This window comes from Nerophis lumbriciformis, linkage group LG24, assembly GCF_033978685.3.
Source record: "Nerophis lumbriciformis linkage group LG24, RoL_Nlum_v2.1, whole genome shotgun sequence".
NCBI classification, from domain to species: Eukaryota; Metazoa; Chordata; class Actinopteri; order Syngnathiformes; family Syngnathidae; genus Nerophis; species Nerophis lumbriciformis.
The window spans coordinates 3,925,001-3,937,516 of NC_084571.2; the positions used below are offsets into that span (position 1 = coordinate 3,925,001).

The 12,516-nt window shown below is 40.6% G+C and overlaps 1 protein-coding gene across 1 annotated transcript in view; it reads left to right on the forward strand.

Annotated features, from left to right (window-relative positions):
• map3k3 (mitogen-activated protein kinase kinase kinase 3) overlaps positions 1-12,516 on the forward strand; it is a 50,095-nt gene extending 37,579 nt beyond the window's left edge. The window contains exons 14-17 of the mRNA XM_061981337.1: positions 1,740-1,871; positions 5,528-5,657; positions 5,716-5,893; positions 11,387-12,516. Of these exons, the coding sequence (XP_061837321.1) occupies positions 1,740-1,871; positions 5,528-5,657; positions 5,716-5,893; positions 11,387-11,615 (669 nt within the window). The 3' untranslated portion in view covers positions 11,616-12,516. The remainder of the gene's footprint in view (positions 1-1,739; positions 1,872-5,527; positions 5,658-5,715; positions 5,894-11,386) is intronic.

Consider the following 12,516-nt stretch of genomic DNA (forward strand, 5'->3'; position numbering starts at 1 on the left):
ATATTCTCCGTGTTTATTAATTTCCTGTTGTTTTATACATAAGCTGCCACTTGCTCTGCGTCTTCACTCTATTTCTCTGCAGTTTGTTGACTTGGAGCCAACACAACAAACAGTTGTTGCATCCAAAACACAGTACCGTATTTTTCGGACTATAAGTCGCAGTTTTTTTCATAGTTTGGCCGGGGGTGCGACTTATACTCAGGAGCGACTTATGTGTGAAATTATTAACACATTACCGTAAAATATCAAATAATATTATTTAGCTCATTCACGTAAGAGACTAGACTAAAAGATTTCATGGGATTTAGCGATTAGGAGTGACAGATTGTTTGGTAAACATATAGCATGTTCTATATGTTATAGTTATTTGAATGACTCTTACCATAATATGTTACGTTAACATACCAGTTGGTTATTTATGCCTCATATAACGTACACTTATTCAGCCTGTTGTTCACTATTCTTTATTTATTTTAAATTGCCTTTCAAATGTCTTTTCTTTGTGTTGGGTTTTATCAAATAAATTTCCCCCCAAAATGCGACTTATACTCCAGTGCGACTTATATATGTTTTTTTCCTTCTTTATTATGCATTTTCGGCAGGTGCGACTTATACTCAGAAATATACGGTACTTTCTTAAACCTCGTTATTGGAACCCGCTTGTGTTATTTTATTATTTTGAGAAAAAGCACGAAAAGCCGGGTTTAGACAGAAATTAAGAAAACAATTAACAGCTAATTTGTGGATGCTGAATGGTGAATATGCATACGTACACTGCATCTAAAACAGGGGTGTCAAACTCATTTTAGCTCAGGGGCCGCATGGAGGAAAATCTGTGCACACGTGGGCCGGACTATTAAAGTCATGGCATTAAAACGAAAAAATAAAGACAACTTCAGATTGTTTTCTTTGTCTTACTTTGGCCAAAAATAGAACAAATACATTCTGAAATTATTACAATAAAAATATGGAAAAACAGCGGTAAAGTTTAGATCCATGAAGGGAAGAAGAAAGTGAATGGATGTTTATAACTGAATACATTTACATCTGCATAAAAATGTGTTTTCTTTTGTATTATTTATTAAAATTCACATTTATGACAACCTTTTTCCAAAACACAATAGAGAATTGGAGATATAACAGGATAATGCTTAGAATGATAGATATGGTTTGGAAATATGTCTGTCGAACTCAAACCCAACTTCAAACCCTTATCAAGAGGGCTGGTAAAATAATTGGCATGCAGCCCCCTTGTTCCCTTCAAGAAATATTCGACAAGACCGTGAGGAAGCGGGGTCTTCAAATCACCCGTGACCTACACCACATACTTCATAGTGAAATTGTGTTTGATGCCAAATGGTAAATGGTACAGAACAGCAACATACAAACTCAACAGGTATAGATTACCACTGGTAATCAAAGCACTTAACAACAGAAATAATGCATACATTTATCATTTGTTTTCAAAACGGTTGCAAAAAAGTGAGACCCCAAAAATTTACTGTGGGACCCCGTTTGAAAATTCCTAGCACCAACACTGATGTAGTATTGGTGCGTGCAAAACAGCAGCAGGCGGCTGTGGCCTGCGGGCCGGTTCTAATACTAATTAAATATCATCCCGGGGGTCATAGATAATTAATTCACGGGCCGGATCTTGACACCACTGATCTAAAAAAACTGGATGATGCCAGGTGTGATACATTCTGGTTGCCTAGAGATCATCACTGTCACCTGTGCAGGAGGTGAGCGCCTTAGAGTGTGAGATCCAGCTGCTAAAGAACCTTCATCACGAGCGCATCGTGCAGTACTACGGCTGCCTGAGGGACCACAACGAGAGGACCCTCACCATCTTCATGGAGTACATGCCAGGGGTGAGTCCTCTTTCTCACACAGTAACGTAATCCACTCCGCGAGGGTTTTCAAAATAAAATACTTTCTCTTATCAAAGGAAGACAAATAGCGTCGATCCATTTTTTGGACAAGACGCTCACTCCCATCCTGCACACTAGCACCAAATGTTCCACTTTTGTGTTCTCGAGCCAACTCATAGACTATTCCAAAAAGTAGATAACGAGATGTTGTGAAGTGGTTTTAGTTTTCCCGTAAATGACCGCAAAAAGAAAACAGGCTCTGGCGTTTGTCAAATCTCTTTTCCAAGGTTTGTTCAGTCAGGATACAGCATTGTCCCAAATAAGGTCTGTTTTTTAAACCCAGGGAAGACAAATCCATGATCTAATGCAGTGTTTTTCAACCACTGTGCCGCGGCACACTAGTGTGCCGTGAGATACAGTCTGGTGTGCCGTGGGAGATTATCTAAATTCACATATTTGGGTTTAGAACATTTTTTGCAAACCAGTGATTATAGTCTGCAGATGATGTGTTGTTGTTGAGTGTCGGTGCTGTCCAGAGCTCGGCAGAGTAGCCGTGTAATTCTCTTCCATATCAGTAGGTGGCAGCCGGTAGCTAATTGCTTTGTAAAGGCAGGTAAAAAGGTGTCTTATGCTTAAACCAAAAATAAACAAAAGGTGAGTGCCGCTAAGAAAAGGCATTGAAGCTTAGAGAAGGCTATGCAGAACGAAAGTAAAACTGAACTGGCTACAAAGTAAACAAAAACAGAATGCTGGACGACAGCAAAGACTTACTGTGGAGCAAAGACGGCGTCCACAATGTACATCCGAACATGACATGACTATCAACAATGTCCCCACAAAGTTGGATAAAAACAGCTGAAATATTCTTGATTGCTAAAACAAAGGAGATGTGGGAAATATAAGACATGAAACTGCTACAGGAAAATACCAAAAAAAGAGAAAAAGCCACCAAAATAGGAGCGCAGGACAAGAACTAAAACACTAGACACAGGAAAACAGCAAAAAACTCCAAATAAGTCAGGGGGTGATGTGACAGGTGGTGACAGTACACCTACTTTGAGACAAGAGCTATAGTGATGCATGGTTGGTTATGGTTTAAATTCATATCCAACAATTGCGACAGCAACTTTTTACTGTCAACTGAGTTTATGATTTCTGCTGGTGGTGTGCCTCCGGATTTTTTCAACGCAAAAAATGTGCCTTGGCTCAAAAAAGGTTGAAAAACACTGATCTAATGGACTCGTCTTTTCTTCTATTTTAGTCAAGTCGTTTACAAAAAGTGAACATGCTTGGCTATAGCTAGCAGCTACACAACAGCTTAGCACACAAGCCAGGCATACGTAATAATCATTGAACTTTATTGCAATAGCAAATAATTCTAGTTGCATTTTACTTAAACATACAAAGTCTCCAAGGCGGAAGCGTGTTAGAAACTATCCAGTAACAAACGGGTCCGCATAATTCAACTTATTGCGACGTGACCTTAACTTCATGAATTATTTATTACCACTCCACTTCATCTTAAAGACAACATAAGTCCATTCCACTAGATATTAATAAATAGGTGAATGTTTTTCGTATACTCTCTCTGTTTGGCAAGTTTTACTTGATCAAATATCTTCTAACATTCCACATTACTACTACTAATAAAAGTACACATGATTCCTGCTGATATCGTATCTATATAGACATCGGCCGATACTCGAGGCTAACTGATACCAAATCCTGGTACCTGGGAATAGGTATCACAATTCAGCGGTACCAATTTTCAGTATTTATGTGTGTGTTTATGTGGTCATGAAATTCTTTAGCAATAAAAATAAAAATGTATTCGTTATTTTATTTGTTTTAATTATACAACATTGAACAGCTGATAATGGTAACTGTTGTCCGGTTGTTATATCGTGTTTTCTTACACTTCTGAGTGTCATTTGTAAGTAAGCATCCATTTTAGTTTGTCCTAGGTGTGTCGCCGTACTCGGGAAGTAGTCTTTGCCATTAATTTGAATGTGTGAATGTGTCTTCTATTGAGTTCTACAAAGTGTTTGTACTGTAAGTATTGCATTTATTACACACCAATTGTTTGACGTGCATAGTTGTAGTTTTCACTATCAGTTGTAGAGGTATAGAAATTGCCATGTGAAATCGCTAATTTGTATGGCAAATCCAATGCATATTAGCTCGATTGAAAAGCAGCGCCTTCCTTTTGATCGCTTTCTTTTAGGCATGCTTGGTTTGTTGGCATGAACAATTGTAACATTACATAGAGGCAGTCTGCTACGAATACGCCTGTTTGCCCGCTAAGTGCTTGAGCCGGTGCCGAGTCTGCAAACAGACGTGACGTCACGTATAACAAAGGTATCAAAATATTTGATTTGACGTGAATTGGCACTTGTTAGTATCACATTTGGTACTCATTATAATGTGTTGTGACGGAGGGTGAACAGGAAGTCCCGAATCTACTTGTGGCGGTCCAGATTTACTTGTGGCGGAATCACTGATGTTCACACGGTCTACCGGGACTTAATGAGTTGTTTGACTGCACACACTGCAAAAACTGAAATCTAAGTAAGATTAAATATCTCAAATAAGGGTGGTATTTGCTTATTTTCTGTCTGATAAGATAATTCTTCTCACTAATCAGATTTTATGTTAGTGTTTTACTTGTTTTAAGGGTTTTGGTCCTAAATGATCTCAGTAAGATATTACAGCTTGTTGCTGAGATTTGATGACCTATATTGAGTAAAACATGCTTGAAACTAGAATATCAACTGATGCAAAGCTGTGTCATCAACACTCACAAGTATAAAACTGCTTTTTCAAAGTAATAATTTCTTATTTCAAGCATAAAATTAAAAAAATCATGACTTTGACACAATTGTGTCTCATAATTAAAACAGATGACAGCCAAATGGACTTTGCTGTTTTATTTCCAATGAAACAATAGAAAATATGTACTCATATAGTAGTACACTTGGCACAGTACAGTAAACTGACAGTTAATATTTAAACATTTAACATGTGACATTTCTAACTATTTTGAACAGAAATAGTTCATGCACATTCAGATAAATTCTTCAAAATTACAAAATTTGGGCTGGGGGCCGGGCTGTATATATGCGCACTAATTGACTGAAAGAGCACCTGGCGCGATGATGTCATGTTATCAATGGAAAAATGCATTTTTAGACCATATGATTTGCCTGAGCGGCTAGGAGACCCCGAGAGTAACAAGCGGTTGCCTTGTTGCCTTTCCATTAAGAACAATAAATTAGTTTTTAGTATAAGTTTGCTGGTTTCAAGAATTGTAATGCCGAGCGCATATCATTATGTCAAGATAACGGCACTAGCATTTACTTTATTTAAGAATATTTTTCAACATATTGAGCAAAAAGGTCTCTTTTTTTTTTCTACCAAGAAAAGTGCACTTGTTATTAGTGAGAAAATACTTATTTTAAGGTATTTTTGGGTTAATTGAGGTTAGCTAATTTTACTTGTTTTGGAAAGTCTTGACAAGCCAAATTGTCTTGTTCTATTGGCAGATAACTTTGCTTAGTTAAAATAAAATACCCCTCATTTTTGTATTTTTTTCTTGTTTTTGAACACTGACTTTTTGCAGTGCACTGAGTGTAAAACGCGTGCTTCCTTCCTGTCAGGGCTCGGTCAAAGACCAGCTGAAGGCTTACGGGGCCCTGACGGAAAACGTGACCCGGAAGTACACCAGGCAGATCCTGGAGGGAGTGTCCTACCTGCACAGCAACATGATCGTGCACAGAGACATCAAAGGTGACATGGACAGAAATCAAGTTAGAATGATGATTAAAGGCGATTATTCCACTCGCAGGCGCCAACATCCTGCGGGATTCGGAGGGCAACGTCAAGCTGGGAGATTTCGGAGCCAGCAAGCGGCTCCAGACCATCTGCATGTCGGGCACCGGCATCCGCTCTGTGACCGGCACCCCCTACTGGATGAGCCCGGAAGTGATCAGCGGAGAGGGCTACGGCAGAAAGGCCGACGTCTGGTGAGCTGGCTTCTTACTCACACGCACGCCGCAATGTGATTGGCTGGTGACGTAGCAGGGTGGTCATGTGACCGAATACAGTACCCATCCCACCAGTCCTACTGGGCAAAGATTAAAGTCAAATCCAACAGTGCTATCTTACGGTACCTGGGTTGTGCGTGATGTTATGATCTGTTGCCAACTCACTTGGCGATCACTCCAGCAGCACTGAGAGCGGACTCAGGCAAACATTCTTGCAATTTTCGACGCCACAAAGAAATTGACTTAAGAATGTTTCAAGGGAAGTTAAGTAAGGCTCTGCTTTTCCAGAAATGTGCTCGTTTAATACTAATATACATTGGCTTTGCTATTGACATGCTACTGATTAGCATTAGCCATTTTACATGGTGATTTCAGCTCCTCCAAATTTGTTAATGAGAACTGCAACTAAGATGCACGTTACAATCAAACAGCTGGTGTGTAATAAGTACAATACTTACAGTATTAACACTTTTCAGGGCGCAACAAAGGACTAGCTTCAGCAAAGCCTGTACTGACGACAGACCATACACTACTGCCATCTAACGTCTTGGACTTGCAACTGTAATTGAGACTAAGACATTTCATATAAAAACAAGATATGACAAATGGAGAGCAGTTATAATCAGCTCATTTTTGAATGTTGCAGAAAAATTGTTACTATAAAAAAATTATTGATATTTATTAATTCACACAAAAGTACCGAAAATTGGTACCGTTAAATATTGGTGTCAATTCCCAGGTACGGGATACTGTATCGGTTCAAATGTGAACAGTACCCCTCCCTAATAAAATTGCGCGAGCTGAATGCAAATATACATTGGCTTTGCTATTGACATGCTACTGATTAGCATTAGCCATTTTACATGGCGATTTCAGCACCTCCAAATTTGTTAATGAGAACTGCAACTAAGATGCACGTTACAATCAAACAGCTGGTGTGTAATAAGTACAATATTTACAGTACTAACACTTTTCAGGGCGCAACAAAAGACTAGCTTCAGCAAAGCCTGAACTGACGACAGACCATAAATTATACAGTACTGCCATCTAACGTCTTGGACTTGCAACTGTAATTGAGACTAAGACATTTCATATAAAAACAAGATATAACAAATGTAGAGCAGTTATAGTCAGCTAATATTTGAATGTTGCAGAAAAAAATGATTATGTTATGTCTTGGACTTGCAACTTAATGTCATACTTGCAAATGAGACTCAGAAATGTAAAAATAAAACAATATTTAACAACTGGACAGCAGTTATCATAATCAGCTAATTTTTATTTTCGCTTTAAAAAACTTAAGTTTTAAAAAACTAAGGGATACTTCTCTTGTTGCCTTATTTATATTTGGCTTTATTAAATGGATTTATATTATTATTTGGTGCAGCCGGGTCGGAGCAGGAGGGGATAGAAAGAGAAAAAAAGGAAGACAGAGGGGGAAATTGCCGGGATAAGAGGGGGATAAGACCGAGAGACAACAACAACAGCAAACACAACAATAACAACAACAGAACAACATCAGCAAATAGGATATGTACAAATATGATGGTAAAAGTGATAGCAAAGAAGCGGTTAGTGAAATAAATAATAATACAGAAATGACAATGAGCATTATTACACTACAAATGGAGCAATACAAATTCCAATAGAAATATCACTATTGATAATGAATGATAACAATAATTACCTCTATTATCAATAATACAATTGTTCAAATGTAATGAGAACTTGAAATACAAAAGAAATCAGATAAATGGAGGGGAAGAAAGAGAAGCCAACTATATTAACCTTGTAGATTGTTATAGTATCTGTAGATTCCTAATGAAGCCTTTAGCTTGACGCTCCTCTACTTTCTCCTGCTCCGCTTGCTGCGGCAACAACAAACAAACTCCAGACGCTCCTCTTCGTTTTGTATCGTTTACTTAATAATTCAAAAACATAAAACAACGATGTGGGAACAACTGAATGGCAAAATAAAAGGAGTTTGTTACAGTAGGTGTTAGAAAAAGCAAGACTAAGAAAAAGTAAGAGTGAGGTCAAAAAACTGTGTGGCTCAATTCCCCCGCACCTGACTGCCATTACCCATAATGCACTGTGTCCAAAAACCAACCTACCACACAGATCCTTCCGCCATATATGCAATTTACACAGTTACGTCATCAAACTGTTTAGACAAATGTAATAATTATTCTAAGCATGCAAATATATACATTTTCGTATTATGCAAATAAATAGTCCCATTTTGGCTGAATAAACATAAAGCACCTTCCATAAAAATGTAAATTAACTTAAACAGCATTTAGGCTCCTACAGTATCAATAGGTTAAGCGCTGTCAGTGTGCCATGTGTTACCCAATTTACCCTGGGGAAACAACGTTAATATATGTTTGATGAAACGTGATTGTATGCATGAGTGTTCTTGTATATGTACAGTATGTGTATATGTACAGTCGTGGTCAAAAGTTGACATACACTTGTAAAGAACATAATGTCATGGCTGTCTTGAGTTTCAAATAATTTCTACAACTCCTATTTTTTTTTTGATCGAGTGATTGGAGCACATACTTGTTGGTCACAAAAAACATTCATGAAGTTTGGTTCTTTTATGAATTGACAAAATCGGTGCAGTTCAGCGAAATTTGTTGGACTTGTTTCTTCAGCATTGTCCACACGTTTAAGTCAACAGCTCAATTTTTGTTTCATCTGGCATCACATGGACAAAGATAAGACCTTCTGGAGGAAAGTTCTGTGGTCAGATGAAACAAAAATTGAGCTGTTTGGCCACAATACCCAGCAATATGTTTGGAGGAGCAAAGGTGAGGGCTTTAATCCCAGGAACACCAAGCCTACCGTCAAGCATGGTGGTGGTAGTATTATGCTCTGGGCCTGTTTTGCTGCCAATGGAACTGGTGCTTTATATGGGACAATGAAAAAGGAGGATTACCTCCAAATTCTTCAGGACAACCTAAAATCATCAGCCTGGACTTTGGGTCTTGGGCGCAGTTGGGTGTTCCAACAGGACAATGACCCCAAACACACGTCAAAAGTGGTAAAGGAATGGCTAAATCAGGCTAGAATTAAGATTTTAGAATGGCCTTCCCAAAGTCCTGACTTAAACATGTGGACAATGCTGAAGAAACAAGTCCATGTCAGAAAACCAACAAATTTAGCTGAACTGCACCAATTTTGTAAAGAGGAGTGATCAAAAATTCAACCAGAAGCTTGTGGATGGCTACCAAAAGCGCCTTATTGTGAGTGAAACTTGCCAAGGGACATGTAAGCAAATATTAACATTGCTGTACTTTTGACCCAGCAGATTTGGTCACATTTTCAGTAGAACCATAATAAATTCATAAAAGAACCAAACTTCATGAATGTTTTTTGTGCTCCAATCACTCTATCACAAAAAAATAAGAGTTGTAGAAATGATTGGAAAGTCCAGACATTATGTTCTTTACAAGTGTATGTCAACTTTTGACCACGACTGTATGTATATTAGAGATGCGCGGTTTGCGGACACAACCGCGGAGTCCGCGGATTATCCGCGGATCGGGCGGATGAAATTAAAAAAACTAAGATTTTATCCGCTCGCGGGTCGGGTCGGGCGGATCAATTTTTTTTTTTTTTTTTTTTTTTTGCGGGTGGCAGTTAAACCAATTCGGAAATATATATACATAGTTAAATGTTGTTACCCACATACGAAAAACGAGCAGGCACCTGCTGCATATGCCACAACAGAAGAAAAAAAAAGAAGAGATGGACACTTTTACGGAGCGGAGAAGGGACGCCTCGCCGGGGTCCGGGACCCGAGGCCCCTTCCCCCGAGAGGGCCCCACCGGGAGCCGTAGCTGAGGCGATCCGCGAGAAGGGCCCGACGCACGTCCAGGGTCACTACCGCGCCCACCGCACCGACACCCCGCCTCGTCCGCTTTCGCCGCGGCCGGCGTCACGCGCAGCAGGTAAGCAGCTTACCTGCCCGCCACCCCCGTGGCCGGGGGCTCGTAACATGGGTCACTCCGCGCGCTCCGCCCGCGCAGCTTACCTGCTTGCCACCCCTGTTGCCGGGGGCGCGTAACAGGGGTCACTCCGCGCGTAGTGCGCTCATGAAAGGGGTGGGGCTCACCCTGGTTGATATAGAGAGCAGGACGGTGGCCATGGAAGTTGGAACCCGCTAAGGAGTGTGTAACAACCCACCTGCCGAATCAACTAGCCCTGAAAATGGATGGCGCTGGAGCGTGGGCCCATATACCTGGCCGTCGCCGGCAGCGAGACGCGCTTGGAGGTGCGCTCAGCGCGGCTCCCATATGATTGCGCACTGGTGTGCGTCTGGGTCGTGACAGCGTGGCACGCGAATGTCTGTGCATTGGATCAGTCTCCTTTCTTTAACAGGCAAAAGCTTTATAACCTCACCATACCTGCCAACTTTTAAATCAGAAAAACCTAGTAGCCAGGGTCCAAGGGCCGCAGGCCCCGGTAGGTCCAGGACAAAGTCCTGGTGGAGGGTTCAGGGCTTCGCCCCCCGATGCAAAATGACTATTAGCATTCAGACAGGTTAAAATGTTGCTAAAACCATCACTTTTCTATCAGTCACAGTGACTTTTCAAAACAAAAATATTACAGCAAAAATCATATGGGTTGATTGACATGTTTATTCTGTAAGCTAACTTCAATAGTTTGAAATTATTTTGACAGTTAATGCCAGTTATCCTGTCAACCTTTCACAAGACTTCAATTTGTTAATTGAAAGTATAAATAGTATAAACACTTTTTACAGTATGTCGTGCTGTGAAATACAGCCGACAGGATTGCGCATGCATGGTGCAGGAGAACAAAGGACTTCTTTCATTTAAGGTTTGTGATAAACCATCAAACTCATTCGTTAAAAGGACTCTATAGTAATATAAAGCGAATTTTTCTGGACATTATCATGCAAGAAAAGTTTATTTTTGGGATCGCGATCACCGCGTAATGATTTTTAAAGGTTGCATTACATTATTAACTGTCCCATGTGATCAGCCAGTGCGATTGGAAGTCCATGCTCAATTATTGCCTCCGTAAATAAAACTTCGGCATTTATCACATCCAAAGAATCTGTTTGGGCGACGAAAAACGTTGAAAGTTTTCCACTTGTATCGCTAGCAACGGCATTAGACTTGTGTTTTTTTGTCCCAACGTGGTCTTTTACATCGCTAATTCCTCCGTGTCCGATCGAAAAATCTTGTCTGCACAAGGTGCAATTCGCGTAGTTTTCACCCTTTTTTTAAAATTTTTTATTAATATTAGATGTATAACAACGGGCGGATGGTGGGCGGATGCAGTTCTGATCAAACGTTACATCGGGTGGATGGCGGATGGTTGACGACTTTCTGACGCGGTTGCGGATGAAATAATTGCCTATCCGCGCATCTCTAATGTATATGTATACTAAACATTCCTAAAGTCAGCTGAAAGTTGTTGCTTTCTGCCTTCCAGGAGTCTGGGCTGCACGGTGGTGGAGATGCTCACCGAGAAGCCCCCCTGGGCAGAATACGAGGCCATGGCGGCCATCTTTAAGATCGCCACACAGCCCACCAAGCCGCTGCTGCCCTTGCACGCGTCCGACCAGGCGCAGGACTTCATCCGCCGCATCTTCGTGGAAGCCAAGCAGCGGCCGAGCGCCGAGGAGCTGCTCCGCCATCCCTTCTCCCAGACCGTGTGCTGAACTTTTGACCCCCTTCTGACGTAGCGCCCTGTAGCTTCTTCCGCGTCGTGGAAGTCCCCCGTTTGCTCAAACTCAAATAGCTGGAATGTGCTGCTGCACCTCTCGTGTCTGTGTGGACGTTATAGCGTGTTAGCGCGTTGGCAAACATGCGGCGGCGCCCCTCGCTGATCAGGGTTGTGTTCCTCTCGGCTATCTCTCCGTTAAATACTTCTGTTCACGCAATGTTGGAGGTAAGTGATGACTAGTTTTCCTTTAAGATGAGAACCATACACCTTCTTGCTCGGAGTCTAAAAAGCAGACGTGAGTTGTTAACAGGGAGTTTGGAAAGTGTGTTTAATGCGTGAAAGGGATAAGTGCTTTTGATTGGTTCCAATTGTGGATTGTTGGCATGGAGAAGGTGTAATACTGAGAGTGTCCAGTAGGTTGCAGTCATGAGTCGTTGGTCCAGGGAGGAAACTCAAGTAAGCTGGCAGACGTTGCAATGTGCGACCTCACCACGAGGAGTCGCACATTCCTGTCTGCTGAATTGCTCATCGCAACAGGATTGTTTCTAACTTTTATTTTCCATGTTCACTCTCAGCAGGGGGCTTTTCGCTCAACCAGGGGTGTCCAAAGTGCGGCCCTGGGGGGCACATTCTAAAAATATAATTCAACAAGAAAACAGCAGTCAAAAAAAAAATTGGGAAAAAAAAGTGTCATGAAAGGTGGATATGAATAAAATTAATGATAGTATTAATAATCTGATTTGTTACCGTTAACAAAGCTGAAATTTGTATGAACATTTTATATAGGGATGTAACGATATGAAGAAAAAAAAAGTATTTTTACACACATTGAAATCTTGTAACCAAGCATTATTAAAATGAAAAAAATAGACGGGCAGGACATATCTTCATATTTA